At 48.8% G+C, this 16263-nt stretch overlaps 1 protein-coding gene across 1 annotated transcript in view; it reads right to left on the reverse strand.

The window, feature by feature from the left end:
• LOC144599573 (bcl-2-related ovarian killer protein-like) overlaps positions 1–11467 on the reverse strand; it is a 44408-nt gene extending 32941 nt beyond the window's left edge. The window contains exons 1-2 of the mRNA XM_078410614.1: positions 11076–11467; positions 7517–7739 (exon numbers count right to left, since the gene is read on the reverse strand). Of these exons, the coding sequence (XP_078266740.1) occupies positions 7517–7739 (223 nt within the window). The 5' untranslated portion in view covers positions 11076–11467. The remainder of the gene's footprint in view (positions 1–7516; positions 7740–11075) is intronic.
• Between the last annotated feature and the right edge of the window lie 4796 nt (positions 11468–16263).

Below are 16263 nucleotides of genomic sequence, written 5' to 3' on the forward strand. Positions count from 1 at the left end.
CCCGGGTGCGGAGGGGGCACTGGACGTTCCCCAATGACATCAGCCCGCGCAGCCCGCCTATCTGTGTCCTCTCCGCTACGATGCGTGGAAGAGGCCGCTTGTGGAGATGGTAGTGGAGAGGCTAAGGGGCAATAATCTGTTGGACACGGGGGCTTCATGCACCGTGGTCCACACAGAGGAACCCTTTGACTCTCCCCTGTCCACAGGGGTCCCTTTCGCACTGGTGGGGTTCACTGGGAAGGAACAGGCTGGCGCACGTTCCATCCCGCTGTCCGTTCATTTGGGAGCACTCCATACCACATGGGAGTGTATCCTGATGAAGTGGACAGAAGGGGGTGGAAAGGGGATCATTGGATCCGATTTTTTGGTAAGCCATGGGATCCTTATGGACTTACGGAACCACTGCCTTTGGGTGGACAAGGGCGGTAAAGGGGAGATAATAGTAATTAGGGGAAAGGAGGGGAAAGGGACTCTGTGCACCATGAAGCCGCCCGAGGGTTACGACCTCGAGTGCATGGTGGCGGAGGTCCCGGCCGAACTACAAGAGTGTGTGGGGAGCAACCTGAACGCGTTTGCGACCCACAAACACGATTGTGGTTGGGTAGTGGGGTTCGAGGTCAGCATAGACGGGGACCCCATGACCAGATGCCAGAGGCAGTACAATTTCCCCAAGGAGGCGGAACCCGATTTGGAGATAGCCATATCTTCATTGGTGCAGCAGGGCGTGCTGAGGCCAATAGCCACACACGTGAACTCTCCATTGTGGCCGGTTAGGAAACCGGATAACTCATGGAGGGCCACGGTGGACTACCGGGTCCTCAACAGTAATATCCCCGCCTGCGCACCCACGGTGGCAGCAGTTGCCGACCTCATAGGAAGTATCCCAGCATCCGCGACCACGTTCACGGTGCTGGATATTTCAAATGGGTTTTGGTCCATTCCGCTGCGGCGGGAGGACCAGTACAAGTTTGCCTTTACTTTTAAAGGGCAACAGTATACCTGGAACTGCTTACCACAGGGTTTCCACAACAGCCCCAGCATTTTTCACCAGTGCATGGCGGATAGCCTGAGGGAGTTAGCCAGCGCCACCAGGTCGTGCAGTATGTGGACGACTTCCTCCTGTTCACAGACACAAAGGAGGAGCACGGTCCACTGCTGGCCGAGCTGCTAGAGCTGCTGGCTAGGAAGGGTTTTAAGATAAACCCGAAAAAGGCACGGATCGGTCTGCCAGAAGTAAAATTCTTGGGTCTGACCATCCGCGCCGGGGAAAGGGCTATAGATCAGGCTAGGAGGGAGTCAGTGCAGGAGTTGCCGATCCCTATACAGTAACGGGTGTGAGGTCTTTCCTGGGACTGACCGGGTATTGCAGAGACTTCATCGAGGACTACGCGGCCACCGCAGCCCCGCTACTCCGACTCCTACACAAGGGAGTGGAGTGGTCTTGGGATGAGGGTTGCCAGGCCGCGTTCGAGAAGTTGAAAGGGGATCTGCAAACCGCACCAGCCTTAGGAGCCATAGATGGGGAGAAAGGGTTTTCTCTGGAGGTGGCAGCCAGTGGGGACAGCCTGAGTGCCGTGCTGCTGCAGGAACGGCACGGTAGGCTGCGACCAGTGGTGTACTCCTCCAGGGTGCTCACCGATGTGGAGAGGAGTTTCTCCAATTGCGAGAGGCACCTTTTAGCCACGCATTGGGCTGTGAAGAGGGCTTTAATCTTCACAGGAACCTCTCCAATCACTCTCCTCACCCATCACACACCCACCCAGATGCTTCTGGATGGAAGGATCAAGGATGGGACTGTCAGCAGCGCCCGCATCGCGCGCTGGACCCTCCTCCTTTCACAGATGAATCTGAAGATTGAAGGTCTGTGCGAGCCCAAGCTCGCGGCAAATTTAGTATATCCCGGAACGGCCCATCGGTGTTCCGTGGAGGGGGTCTGGGATGTCGACATAGGTCTACGGGCTGGGATCCATCCCACAGGCCGGGAGATCTATGTGGACGGCTCACGGACCTCGTCCAGTACGGTGTCAGCTGGCGAACGACTCACGGGATGTGGAATTTATGACCCCAAGGCAGGCATTGCCTTGGCAATTAAGCTCCCCAGTCTCATGAGCGCGCAGCAGGCCGAGCTGTCCGCAGTGGCGTACGTTGTCACCCACCCAGAGAGGTTCCCAACCCCGTACACGATCTGCTCGGACAGTATGTTTACCTGCAATTCGTGTACCGAGTACCTGGCCATCTGGTCCCGTCGCGGATACACTTCCTCAGACGGGAGGCCTTTAACTGTTAAACCCCTGCTAGAGCAGATCTTGGCCGCAGTAGGGGAGAAAGGGGAGGTTTTTATACATAAGGTGAAGGCCCATTCCACCACAGAGCCCCGGTGGGAGGGCAACAAGCAGGCGGACGCCCTGGCTAAGGAGGGCGCCCGCAGTGGCATTTTCTGGGACCCCTATGGGCACAGGCAGATAGCAGCGATCCAGGGTAAGGAGGGTAACGTCGGGACCCCAAAGGTTACATTGCCTCTGGACCTGAGGACCGTCCAAGCTCAGGATCCTGCTTTAAAAGCCGTCCTCAGAGCTGTTAGTGAGGGCGAGCAGGTAGAGGGTCTCTACGGTAAGGCGACCCTCTCCGTAAAAGAAGGCATGCTCTTCTATGCCGAACAGTGGGTTGTGCCACAGCAGCACAGGAGGGAGTTCCTCCAGCTGGCACATGAGGGTCCAGGGGCAGGGCACCCCGGACCGGAGGTTACGTGGCAGCGGGTAGAGCAGGCGGGATGGTGGCCGGGGCTTAGGGAACGAGGTCCGTGAGTTTTGCGCCAGCTGCCTCGTCTGTGCTGCCAATAACCCAGACCCCCAGAAAAGGAAAGCGCCCATGGGACACGTCAGGAGGGTGGAGGGACCATGGCAGTCGATCCAGATCGACTACATCGGGCCCTTGCCCACCACCCAAGGAGGCTATAAGTACTGCCTCGTCCTCATTGACGTGTTCACAAAGTGGGTGGAGGCTTTCCCCTGCAAGGCAGCTACAGCACTGGGTACTGCTAAGATCCTGGTCCGGGAGGTGTTCTCACGGTGGGGGCTCCCTCGTTTTGTGGAGTCCGACCAAGGGAGTCATTTCACCGGACAGGTAATGCAGAACACCCTCATGCTCCTGGGCATTGAGGGGAAGTGGCACGTAGCCCACAATCCCCAGTCATCAGGGATTGTGGAGCGCATGAACCGGACACTGAAAGAAAGATTGAAGAAGGAGGCTATGGGCTCGCCCCAAAAATGGGCGGAGGTCATGCCCCTAGTCCTTATGGGGATCAGGGCCAGCCAGTCTAAGAGCACGGGATATTCCCCGTACGAGCTGATGACTGGCAGGGTTATGTGCACTCCCACCCATGTTCTGGCCCTGGTGTTCACGGAAGGTCAGCTCGAAGAGGTTAAGAGGGACAGGTTTGTCCAGAACCTCTTCGAGCATCTGAAGCAGGTCCACGGGCAGGCGGCTGGGAACATGGGAAGGCAGCACCTGGGCAACAAGCTGTTGCTGGAGCCGCGCAAGCTGCAGGAGTGGGAGGTAGTGGTAATGGTTCGGAACTACGCTAGGGTAGGTAGTTTTGAACCACTTTACATGGGCCCCTACAGCATTGTAGATAAAGCCAGCCCCATGGTCTATGCCGTGAAGATGCCCCAGTGGATTAAGTGGTTTCATATCAATCAATGTAAATTGTACAGGCCGGGAGCACAGGGGTCAACCACAGGGGCCAGCCCTGTGAGTGGGGACTCACAGCCAAGGATGAGGCAGGTCACGCAGACAGGCAAGGTTGCCTGCGTGAGGGGGGAGGACATTCTCCAGGAATGGAGGGTCTCGCGTTTTGGGTGGGATTCAGATGAGGAAGAGCCTGATCAGCTCGACCAGGGGCTGGATCCCATTACGGAGGAAGAGGAGTCGGAGGGGGACGACAGTAACGTCCCCGACTCAAGCACCAGGAAGGCGGGGGTAGCGGGCGGAGGCTCACCACCTGTAGGTACAGACAGGGTGAGGCCGGATGCCGCGGGTATACCCAGCACCAAGGGGGCAGAGCTGGATGAGGCGGGGCCAGGGTCGGCAGCTGCGGGGGGTACCCGAGCTGCGGCACGGCAGGAACCGGTCCTCAGCCAGGCTGTCCAGGGGGCAGTGCCTAAGGTGACTCTCCGTAGGTCTAGCAGGGGACCCCAACCTAGAAAGTTTTGGACAGAGGTCAATCACGCCCCGAGGTACCGGAGCCAAGTGAGGAGGAGGGAGCTAACGTTTCAGAGGAGGTTTAGCCACCGCCAGGCGACAGGCTGCGGAGGATCAAAGGTGGGAGACAGCGTGGTGCAGCCGCAGGAGATGAACCGCTGCAGCCCTGACAGGGATTAGCTGAGCCGCCCTGGGAAGGCGGCGCTGTATTATATTTTAGATAGATAAGGATTAGGTAATATAGATAAGTTTGTGGGGATGGTTGTAAATAAAGTTGATGCGTCCAGGATGTGTGGGTGTGGGGTGCAGGCTGGGGGTCAAGAGACCCGCCCGCAGAGGCGTTAACAAAGCCAAGCGCTCCCCAAGAGGCTGGCTATACCATATTTTCTGGAGTGGAAGGAGGCACTCGTATGGTGGATCGTTGCCACGGCGATCGGATGTGGGTGGGCCTATCGGGGCCGCACCAAGGACATCATCATTTACGGCTGCTCCGGGGACACGGCTCCCATCCCGACCGATGGGACTGGAAGGAGAGAAGCGGAGGAGACCGCAGTTCACTTCCATGAAGGCCGGTGGCCGGGGTGGCTGGGATCGAACTCTTCAGAGTATTCCAGCGCCTCAGGCTTTGCTTATCGGGACACTTCGTTATTGTGCCCGAGAGTCAAGATCATCGCCCAAAAGATCAGCGCCATCGTTGGCAAAAGGATCTGCCTGGTATGCACGGGGAAGGTCCCCGCGAGCAGGCAGTGGTGGCTGAGGAAAACGAGCAGGACAATGGCCAACTCCACTGTTGAGTGGGAGAGACTTGACAACGACACTCACAGGACTATTTCTGGGACTAAAGAACAGTTGAGTGTGTGTTGGGACAAATGGTGGGAACCGGATGAGGGGATCTATATGTGTATGTGGGGTTCGAGGTATCGCTGACATGCGGGTGGGCGAGCAGGACCCAGCCGCAAGCTGCTAGGAGGACGTGCCCCCTCCGCACCGAGTGAACTGTGTTTTGCATTGTTTTTTTCCAAAATTGTATAAAGTGTGATTATGAAGGAATGTACAAAATGTAAACGTTGTAATATAGTTTTGCCCGGGACACGGGCAGTAAAGCTCAGCCTAAAAGATGGGGACTGTACGTTCGCAATGGAACACTAGTTAGTTAAAACCTCAGGGGTCTGGATGTGGAGAATCGGGAAAACATTGCTCAACCACATTATTTAATTGATTCGATAAGCTGGGGTTATGCAAATCAACAGGAGGGACTGTAAGATTTGAGAAGTTTTCCCTCATTCTGAAAGCAACACCAAACCAAAGAGCTGCAGTTTGGACATTTTAAACGGGAGACTGGGGCTGATAGCGGAGAAAGGCTGCGGTCAGTTTACCAAGGGATGTCACAATCCATGGGTCCTAAGATGGCCGCAGGACCTCGTGACCAGCCACAAAAGCAAAAACCTTACAGCCCAGTCTCTAGGTTTCTGCAAAGCCACGGCCAGAACAATGGATGGGTATTGGCCATGCAGAAACCTGCGAAACCAGGTCGAAGTCCAGACCCTGGGGCGCTGACATCAGCATACTCACAATGCCCCAAGCCGACCTACACAGTTAATCGCGTTAAGGGGGCACAATAGCCCATAGAAAACTACCTGGTAGGTGATGGGAAACCAGTTAAACCCATCACCTCGCAACGAAATACCAATTAACACCGTCTGGCCATCCCCGGTACCCCTGGACATAAGCGCAGATCAGAGAGAAAACTCATACATATCTTTTAAACAAAGAGATCCCAAGATCTGGCGGGAGATAGGACGGGTCAGAATAGTATAACTGGCCACTACTTTTGGGTTTTAAACACAAGTCAAACGGATGCAGGAGGAAGAAAAGACAGGCAAGAAGAAGCGAAGTGCAAGAGAGAGGAACCGGCACGCAACTCGAGAAGAAATACTGCAAGAAAACCTGCAAGGAACGCAAGAAACGGAAGGAAGAAACTCAGGGGACAAGCACGACCCTCACGGAAAGCAGCGGAGAAGCAGCACGAACAGCCAGTAACCCCAGTAATAGCCCCATGGTGAGCATGTACCCCGATCCTGCATATCCTGGACATAGTTTAGTGTAGAGGGGAGGGTGGTTTGAATAAACGTGGGTGTGTAAAGGAATATGTGTTGGTCAATTGTGCGATGTGTCGTACGTTCCCCATCTTACAGTCGTGTATATGTCTTGTAGAACTGTGCGTTTTATGATTCATAGTCAAAAGTATTCATGTAATTCGGTATGTGTCTTATAGATATGTCGTATAGAACTGTATAAGTATTCATGGACAATAGTCCCAAGCGCTCAATAAAAGCCTTTTCCATTTAAACCCTGGTCTTCAAATCTGGTCTGGTTGAGTTTTTTTCTGCACTATCAACGCTCCTGCATCTAAGTCCAGTGTCTAGAACCGTAAGGGGTGAGTGGGTCGAACCACTCACGGGGAACCAGTGTGCGCGGCCTGGTCAAGGGATCAGAGCAAGGCACGGGGACCTTAGGTCGGGCGAAAGCTCGGCGCAGAAAACCCCTTACAAGTTTGACCACAAAAATCTGCACCCACAGGATAGTACCTTACTGATCTCACAATACAAGTGAAGATTATTTCTACAAGTTGCTGGAAGGAGTCAGTAATAGATGGGAACTCCATCCTTTAACTTTAATTTTAATGGTTGGAAAAATCATGGATAGCAAAATTTCAGGAAATTTGAAAAAGGTGTAGATGCTGGAAATCTGAAAACAAAATGGAGATGCTGGAACTCATTAGCAGGTCAAGCAGAATCTGTGAAAAGGGAGTGAAGTGACGTGTATCTCATTCTTTCTCCACAGATGCCTGACTTACTGCACTTTTCCACCATGTTCTGTTTTTATTGCTAATTTCAGATCAGATCAGTCTGCTGGAAAGGTTTCATTGGAGCCCAAGGCTCATCAATAAGCTCCTGTGCCCTGCATTTTTTTGGCTTTGTTGGTGCAACATTACAAAATAATAGGTTGCAACATGTTCAGGTTACTTCTTTTTGACATGTTATCAATTCTCCCTTCAATGACACACACCCAAGTACATCAACCAACTAAGATCACCATCACAAAATTAGTCATCTGTAAACGTGACACATTTCTATTATACTTCAGGTCTTAATCTTCCTGTTCTTGGCATAATTTTCATTCCTAACAATTCTGTCCTGTGTTCTCTCTCATTCCAGTTCTCACTCCTCATTCTTCTGATTCTACCATTTCTATCATGTAGCTTTTTGTTATTTTCCCTCGACTCCCTCAACAGCCCCGGTGATGATGGACTTACCCAAATGAAGGAGTGCAGCCGACACCTCAGTGAGTTTGCTTGCTGGGCCAGCAGCCAGGTGGTCTGGTTTGCTCCAAACAATACCAGCTCGGATCAGGCGGGAATGGATGTAATCTCGGCAGAGTGCTTTGGCTTGAGAAATAAGTTCTTTATCGGGAGGAGAGCGATCAAACACTTCCATCACTTCAGCAGCAAAAACAGAAGAACGTCGGAGCATCTCCATCTGTGTTAAAACAAAGCAAGATGTTAGATGGAACTAAAGCTGAATGGAATTCTTTTTTGTGCACAATCCGCAGGCATTGCCACTTTCATTTCACTGCACATCGTGTATGTGACAAATAAACTTGACTTGACTTGACTTGAAAATGTCTGCCAAACCACAACTAGAAAATACCAACATGAAAAAAAATGGAAGATAGTCACAGCAATACATGACTATCAACAACACACAACTGGAAGAGATGAACACTGCATACAACAGGAAAATATCAGTACTAACCTAGGTTGAAAAGAACTACACTAATACACAACTGGAAAATATGTACAGCCTACAACTGGATAATGTCAACCCGACATCACAACTAAAAAATGTCAGCACTCACTCACAACTGGAAAATATGTCTACCGCAAAAGTACCGCAACTGAAATGGAAGTAGGGATAAACAACAAATTTCATACAATCGTCTAGGAATGACCTTGTTTTATGGGATTCTCTGCAATATCACAGCACAATGACTGAGTCTGTCAGCGGTGCCAACAAGGATACAGGATGCATTCAACATGGACAGTAAAATACATTGTCCTTTTATTTAAGATTAATATGTTTCACACTGTGCACAGCTGGTCACACTTTACTGTTAACTTTGGTCTATCCTCTTTTGTTTTGTAACTTTCTTTTCTGTCATCTTTTAAATCTGAACTGATCTTTGATTTGTTTGACTCTTCTGCTTCCCTCTGTGTTATTTTGTCCAATTTTGCTCTCTGCTGGTGGAGGGCAGGCGATATGGAAGGTCTGTATGGTGGGTGTGTGTGTGTTGCATGGCAGGTATAAGTGCAAAAGAAGGTCTGTAATGGATACTAGTGATAGGAGTGCTGGAGCTCATACCTGGTGTTGAAGTAGATAGGAGATGTGCAATGGTCTGTGGTCAATGTGGGTAGGTGGGTACAAGAAGATGTTTGTACAAAATGGTAAGAGTATGTCCACTGGGTAAATATGTGAGTAATATGGCTTGAGTGGGCAACATGGCACATAAATAGGTAATATGGCAGATGTTTGCCAGGTGGTAACACATTTTTGTATTGCTAAAATGATCCACAAACTCACAGAGGCAATACGGAGGCATGGGAAAGCTGTAGAGCTTGTGTAACACTAATTACTAATCCAGTCACCGGAGACGGGGGTCTTGACAGCAGAGATGGCCAGAGAATTAATTCAGAGCAGCTGCATATGTTCTTATGAAAGGCTATCAACTTGAAACATTAACTCTTGCGTCTCTCTGCACAGATACTGTCTATCCTGCTGCATGTTTCCAAAATTTTCCGTTTCAATTTTGGATCACCAGCATCCACTGATTTTTTTTTCTGTGAGAAAATATGCCTATTATAGCACAGGTCTTCAGTGAGACACTTTGAAATGTTTACTGAATGTGATGGAGTAAAGCTGGAACAATTCAACAGGCACTCAGATTATCAAGTCTAAATGAAAAAAGGGGAAGTTGAAGGGGAAAGGATTTAATAGGAATCCGATGGGTAACTTTTTCACACAAAGGGTGGTGGGTCTATGGAACAAGCTGCCAGAGGAGGTAGTTGAGGCTGGGACTATCCCATCGTTTAAGAAACAGTTAGACAGGTACATGGATAGGACAGGTTTGGAGGGATATGGACCAAGCACAGAGTGGGACTAGTGTAGCTGGACATTGTTGGCCAGTGTGGGCAAGTTGGGCTGATGGGCCTGTTTCCACACTGGTATCACTCTATGACTCTATAATGAACTTGGATCTGCATAGTCTCTTTGCTCTCTAGAAAACAGCTGGACCATAAAACAAGGATTTTTGTGGTTAAAATCACTGTTGTAAACGCAGTGACCAGTTTATATACAATCTCTCAGAAGCAAGCAGAGACATTGCGGAATTGGAGATGAAGGGATAAGTATTGATTGGAAACCTGTTTTGGTCTGGATTTTTTCAGCCAACCGGGGTGAAAGTGATTTTGGTTTAAGGGCTGATACTGAAGTCTTGGGTGTGATAATTGTGCTTTTGACTGAGTGGAGAGTGGGCCTGCGGAAAGCAAATGTGAGGAAAAACGGTTCATGGAAAGTGTGGGATAACTGAAATTAGATCTGTCAAAATTGCAAGTGGAAAAAATAACGATGCGACAGACTAAAGCGTCCGATAAGGGTTACAATAAAGCGACTGGGATGGACGTCGTACTGCTCAAACAGCCCCAAGGCTCTTCCTCAAAGAAACACAACTTGTTAAACTTGCAAGCAAATCCCAAGCCAAACTAAAATCGCCGTTCTCTGCAGAACAAGTTACTGTCAAAGTGCAGCAAAGTCCCCAGTTAACATCAAATCTATGATGGATAAATAAAATCCAACGAGGAACAAAAAAAGTTAGCATCCATCTAAAACTATCCCTGAAAAATCAAATCTGCAGCATATAAATAAAAAATAAATAGGAGAAATAATCAGTTCTGACCAAGGATCTCGGGCCTGAAACGTTGACAGATGCGGCCAGACCTGCTGAGTGTTTCCAGCATTTTCAGTTTACTTTAGTTTAGAGATACAACATGGAAAGAGGCACTTCGGCCCGTTGAGTCTACACCGACCATTTTTTGAAATAATTATCAAGTCTGCACCAAACTGAAAGGAATCAGCGCCAGTCCCGTGGATGCCCCCAACCCCCGGACACCGATACAGACCCCGAGCCAGAGACACCTACACCAGACCCTGCGACATCGACCCCAGGTCCCCGGGCACAGACACCAGACTCCGGGTACCTACACCAGACCACGGCTTTGGGTACCGAGTCCAGATGCAGGGACACAGACGTCAACCAGACCCCGGGCACAGACACCAGAGTGTGTGCGCCGCGACCCCAGTAATCGCTCCCCAGCTGGAGAGGCGCGAACCACAGGGTGTTGCAATCTGGCACAACAGTAATTACAATGCACCGACTAAACCCCCCCTCCCCCCCCACCAACTATTCAAGTTTGTGAATGGACGATAACTGATTCTGCGTGAGTGTTCAGCAATGGATTAACCAACCCCGTAGTGCAGATGTTGTGTATTTTAGATGTTTTGTGTGGGGACGAGCAGACTCGATGGGATGCTGTGGTGACTCCGGGAGAGAGGGCACAAGGTGAAGACTTGCTTGGACGTGCTCGGCGCCGCTCCAGCACCAAGTCAGACGGCAACGTGGCGGGAGTGAGGGGTAAAGTCCGAGATCTCTCCTCACTCGGGGAAAGACCACTCGGGGCTGGAAGGAGGAGCGCCCTGTGGAAGAGCACAGACACCGGAGAGGACGTGTCCTGTCGCAGGGCGCTGGGAAGCCGGACTCACCTCGCTTGGGACCTTTACTCAAGGAAGTTCCTCGGCGTCTGGCTCCGAGCGCTGTCTGTGCTCACTAGTGGAGCCTCAGCCTCAGCCTGGTCGGGCAGATCCCAATTCCTGCTTCTCCCTCTCTCCCCGCTGCCCTTTTATGGCGAGACGCTTTACCGATGTGCTTCGTATTACGATGACTCTGGGCCGCCGGCAACTTTTACAAACAACCCCATTTAAGGACAGGGGGACGAGTTGCGATCGGAGCCTCGGCCAGATCCACCGTCAGCGACCGCCCTGCGCAAAGGGAACAGCGCGCACCTCGAGGTTATCAGGCAGAACGCTCCCCCTTCTCAACATCTCATTCAACGAGCCAACTCCTCACCCTCGGAGACACACTGCCCCTTTCTGGCCACTCGACAACCCAAAATAAAACATTGCCCTGATGTGAAGACCGGTTTCAATACTGAGACGTCGGTATCGTGGCAGGGATTTTTTTTTAATTGGGAAAACATCTCGTGGAAGAATATGGCGGGATGTTATGTAATTTTACACTTGCAGAAAATACAAGAAATTGTCCTGCATAATTTATGCATATTCTATGATTGCTGCCTGAGACATGTTTGTGATGTTGCTGGAAGGAAAAAAAAATCATATTACTTATGCCTCATCCTACTTGTGCATTTGACAATAACTCGACTTGATATAAAGAAGGTATCACAAAATGCTGGAGTAACTCAGCAGGTCAGGCAGCATCTCAGGAGAGAAGGAATGGGTGACGTTTCTGGTCGAGATCCTTTTTCAGACTTGACATAAATCTCTGCCTACACATTTTGTGCGGTCCCTCGGGGGCTATGACTTGCGTCTCGCGTTCTGAAGTGGTTGATGATGCCTGTGCGGATGGGACCTGCAGACTCTTCCACAGAAGGGGCAGGTGGTGGCTGGTGGGGTGGGTGGACAGTTTATCAGCCGCTCTGCTCCTTCCCCTATTTCTGATGCATAGACTGGTGTTTCTCCACGCCATCCCACATGCTCTTCCTTCCCTTTGAGCAGTCGAGTAGGTCAGACATTCCCTGGGGGTAGTGGAGATATTGGATTTGAATCATATATTACCGTCTCTGACTGATGATCTGTTTTGGTGACTGAACTAATGTGTATGTTGTCAGATATTGGTCTTGAATGTAAAAAAAAATCTAAATGGTCATGAGCATAATTGGAGATAAGAGGGAATTAAGGCAAGAAGTCATGGAACAGGGAACAAAAAAGCTTGACCGAAAAGGTATATTTCAGGACTGACTTTTAAGGTAAACAAATATAAATGGTTTTTTAGTGTGAATAAGTTTAATTGAACCAATAAAACCAGTGGAAAATGTTAGGAATACTCAGTAGGTTCGGCAGGAGAAAGAGAACGGTCCTGCCCAGTTGCATATTTCCAGCACTGATTTTATTTCAAATTCTGGCATTGCAGTTATTTGTTTCTCCAGTATTTGTTACCTCTCTGTCCTGGCATTGTTTTCTTTCTTTCTCCCTCGATTCAATACTTCTATTGCACCTTCTCTAGACAAATCAACTGGGAATAACAAACCCTCTCAGCCAGTACCACCATCTCTGGTCTCGCATTGTCTCCACCTCTTTCCCCTTCTCACCAACCTTATTTTCCTCACATAACGCTCAATTCTCCCAAAATTCTACCACTCACCAACACATTGCTGACAATTTACCATGGTCAATTAATCTACCATCCCACTATCTTTAGGATGCGAGAGAAACTGGAGAACTTCAAGGAAACCCAAATGTTCACAGAAGAACATGCAAGCAGCCAGTACCAGAGGTTAGGATTGAACGGGTTGATGGAGCCTTGGGACTCCAATGCAGCTGCTGCCTCAACTGCGAACAGTTTCCTCCCTCTTCTGCTTTTTTAAGATTCCCAGAACATGAACTTCTTCATTGTTCATTATATAATTCATGGTCACTTTTCTTTCAATCATCACCCTGAAGAAGTCATAGAAACACAGAAAAACAGGTGGAGTAGGCCATTCGGCCCTTCGAGCCAGTACCGCCATTCAATATGATTATGGCTGATCATCTAAAATCAGTACCCCGTTTCTGCTTTTTCCCCACATCCCTTGATTCCTTTAGCACGAAGAGCTAAATCTAATTCTCTCTTGAAAACATCCAGTGAACTGGCCTCCACTGCCTTCTGTGGCAGAGAATTCCACAGATTGACAACTCTGGGTGAAAACGCTTTTCCTCATCTCAGTCCTAAATGGCCTACCCCTTATTCTTAAACTGTGACCCCTGGTTCTAGACTCCCCCAACATCAGGAACATTTTTCCTGTATCTAGCCTGTCCAAACCTTTAAGAATTTTCTGTTTCTATAAGTCCTACTTCTCTCTCAGGGATCTTTGTCTGCCTGCTTAATTGTTCCATTTCATTGGTTTCAGTTTCCTTCCCAGATTGTGACAAAATGTTGAACAAAACTCACTTCCGCAATCACCTCTTTCCTTCATAAATGTTCCACCTCTGACTTATTCCATGTTGATTCCGACTAATATTCCAAACTTCATGTTTTGGTTCGAATCATGAGCTCAGCTAAAAGGTCATCTATCTGAAATGCAAATCTTGTTTCCCTCTCCATAGAGGCTGCCTGAGCTTTTCAACATTTACAGCATTTTCTGTTTTCAGGTCATTCCTATCAATCAGCAAATGCCGGATGCCAGCAGGTGTGCTCTGACAATCTCATAACGCATCAGTTGTTCCCCAGCAGTTGCAAAACTCAATGCCAGGAACAGAATGTTTTCCACTCATCCGGAAAGGTGCAGCACTGAAGAAACTCCAAATTTTTCAGAAGGAAATAACTAATTTCAGCCACTCAGTCCAACCTGCTCTAACATCAAATTGTGCTACCAATGTGCGCTATTGTCAGGATGCCTTTTGATTGTAGGCTCACCTTTGACAATCTTTCTCAGACATGTGTTCTCTAACACCAACCAGAATAATTAGCACAGAGTGTAATTAAATCAATATCAAGCAGCTGCAATTAGGCATGTTATGATAATAAGGAAATCATACGTTGGACGATGTTTGTCAGGCAAAATTTATATCCATGGGTGCCGATAATCCGATTCAAGACTTCCTTGACGTTTATAGTGTGTGACAGCACCCTCTCTCTCGGTTGCCGCTCTGATCCCTAACACTCCCCAAAAGGCCAAGCCCCAGCATCATTGGTAATGGCTGGGTCCAATTAGTTGACCTTGGATTGGCCACCTGAACCTTGTCAGCCTTCTACTGAGAAAACCCAGGCAACCCAGCCACAGCAGCAGAACATCCTTGCTAGCTGTGTTACCCTGTTGCAGGTTTGAGGAAGACTGAGCCACTGGGACAAATCTGAGACCACCAGTGCCACCATATGGTCAAGACTGGATATTGGGAAGAAGCCTTAGACAGCCAGCCCCTCTACTGAGAATACGACTGAGTGGTCAGGGCAAACCCAAGATGCCATTACCTCTTCCAGCCCACAGACAATGAGGGACTGCGCCCACGCACAGAGGCAAAGATTGAGCCGCCAGGACAATCCATTAATTGCCATCGTTCACTCTTCAAGCCCCAAAGCTGAGCCACCAGGATAAGACTGGACTGCCAGCTTCTCCTCTCGTGGCAAGGGTGAACTGCAGAGAGAAGCCTGAGATCGCCATGCCTCTTCCTTAGAGACCAGGACTGATCTGTCAGGACAAGCCTGAGAACACCAGAGCCACTGTACTTGTGCCCTGACGTCAAGAGACAGTGCCCTATGTGGTCCTGAACTTGCCTGTCTCTGTAAATAAAACATGTCACTTGTGTTCACCCTACTGCGAATATTGGTGTGGTTACTGCTGAACCTGATACCGTGCAGTAATCGGCCCTTTGGCCCACTGAATGGAAGATATCCAACTAAGCCTTTCCAATCCAAGTACCTGTCCAAATGTGTTTAAATGTTTGACTGTATTTGCCTCAACCATGTCATCTGGCAGCTCATTCCATATACGTATCACCCTCTGTGTGGAAAACATTGCCCCTCAGATCCCTATTAAATCTTCCCCTCTCACTTTGTGGTTATTTGGTCACTGAGAAAACGGTGGTTTCATTAAACAAACAGCAATCTACCACTCAGAGCACCGCTTATAAGGAATGGAATGAGCTCCCAGCATATTAAATGTATTATTGTTATAAAAAGGTTAAGGCAGTTTTGTTCAAGCTACAATGAAAGAAATTGATGCCTTGCACAGAATATCAATATGTGTCGTCATTGCTGAATATACGGGAAGCGGCCTTCGCCACAGAGCTGGACTGAAGATCACTGTACAGGCTCTAGAGTCCATAGCAAGAGCACCATTAACTCATCATAGACCAACGACTGAAAAATCATCAAAATGTCTTATCTCAGCATGTTTTGAGGAACTAAGGGAATTTTTGCAAGAACTTTTAAAACAGGTTGCAAGCTGAAGGAACTTGGCTGTATGTTTATTTATCTAAACCTGTGCAGTCTTGCTGTCTGCAAGATAAACCGAGGAATCTTGGGCTCCAAAGCCACAGCTCCTGAAATTGGTAACACAAGTAGATAAAATTATATAGGTTTGCTTTCATTGATTGGGTTATTGAGTATAAGAGTCAGGAAGTCATGTTGTAGCATCATAAAATTGGTTAGGCCACTTTGGAATATTATGTGCAGTTTAGTTTAGTGTAGAGATACAGCATGGAAACAGGCCCTTCAGTTCACCGAGTCCACACCAACCATTGTTCACCTGTTCACACTAGTTCTGTCATCCCACTTTCTCACCCACTCCTTAAATGCAATTTATAAAGCCCCTTTACAGAAAGGATGTGAAGGCTTTGGAAAGAGTGCAGGTTTACCAGAATGCTGTCTGGATTAGAATGTATTAGCTATAAGCAAAAGTTGGACAAACTTGGATTGTTTTCTCTAGTGTCGAAGGTTGAGGGGCGACCTGATAGATGTATATAAAATGATGAGAGGCATGGAGGGAGGCGGTCCCAGGATAGAATTGTAAAAGACTAACGGGCATAGCTTTACGGTGAGATGGGGAAAGATTAAAGAAAATGTTCTTCACACAGAGAGGTGGGTACCTGGAACATGCTGTCAGGAGTGAAGGTAGAAGCAGACAAGACAATGCTGTTTAAGAGGCTTTCTGATAGGCACATAGATATGTAGAGA

The sequence above is a fragment of the Rhinoraja longicauda genome, chromosome 13 (assembly GCF_053455715.1).
Source record: "Rhinoraja longicauda isolate Sanriku21f chromosome 13, sRhiLon1.1, whole genome shotgun sequence".
Taxonomy (NCBI): Eukaryota; Metazoa; Chordata; class Chondrichthyes; order Rajiformes; family Arhynchobatidae; genus Rhinoraja; species Rhinoraja longicauda.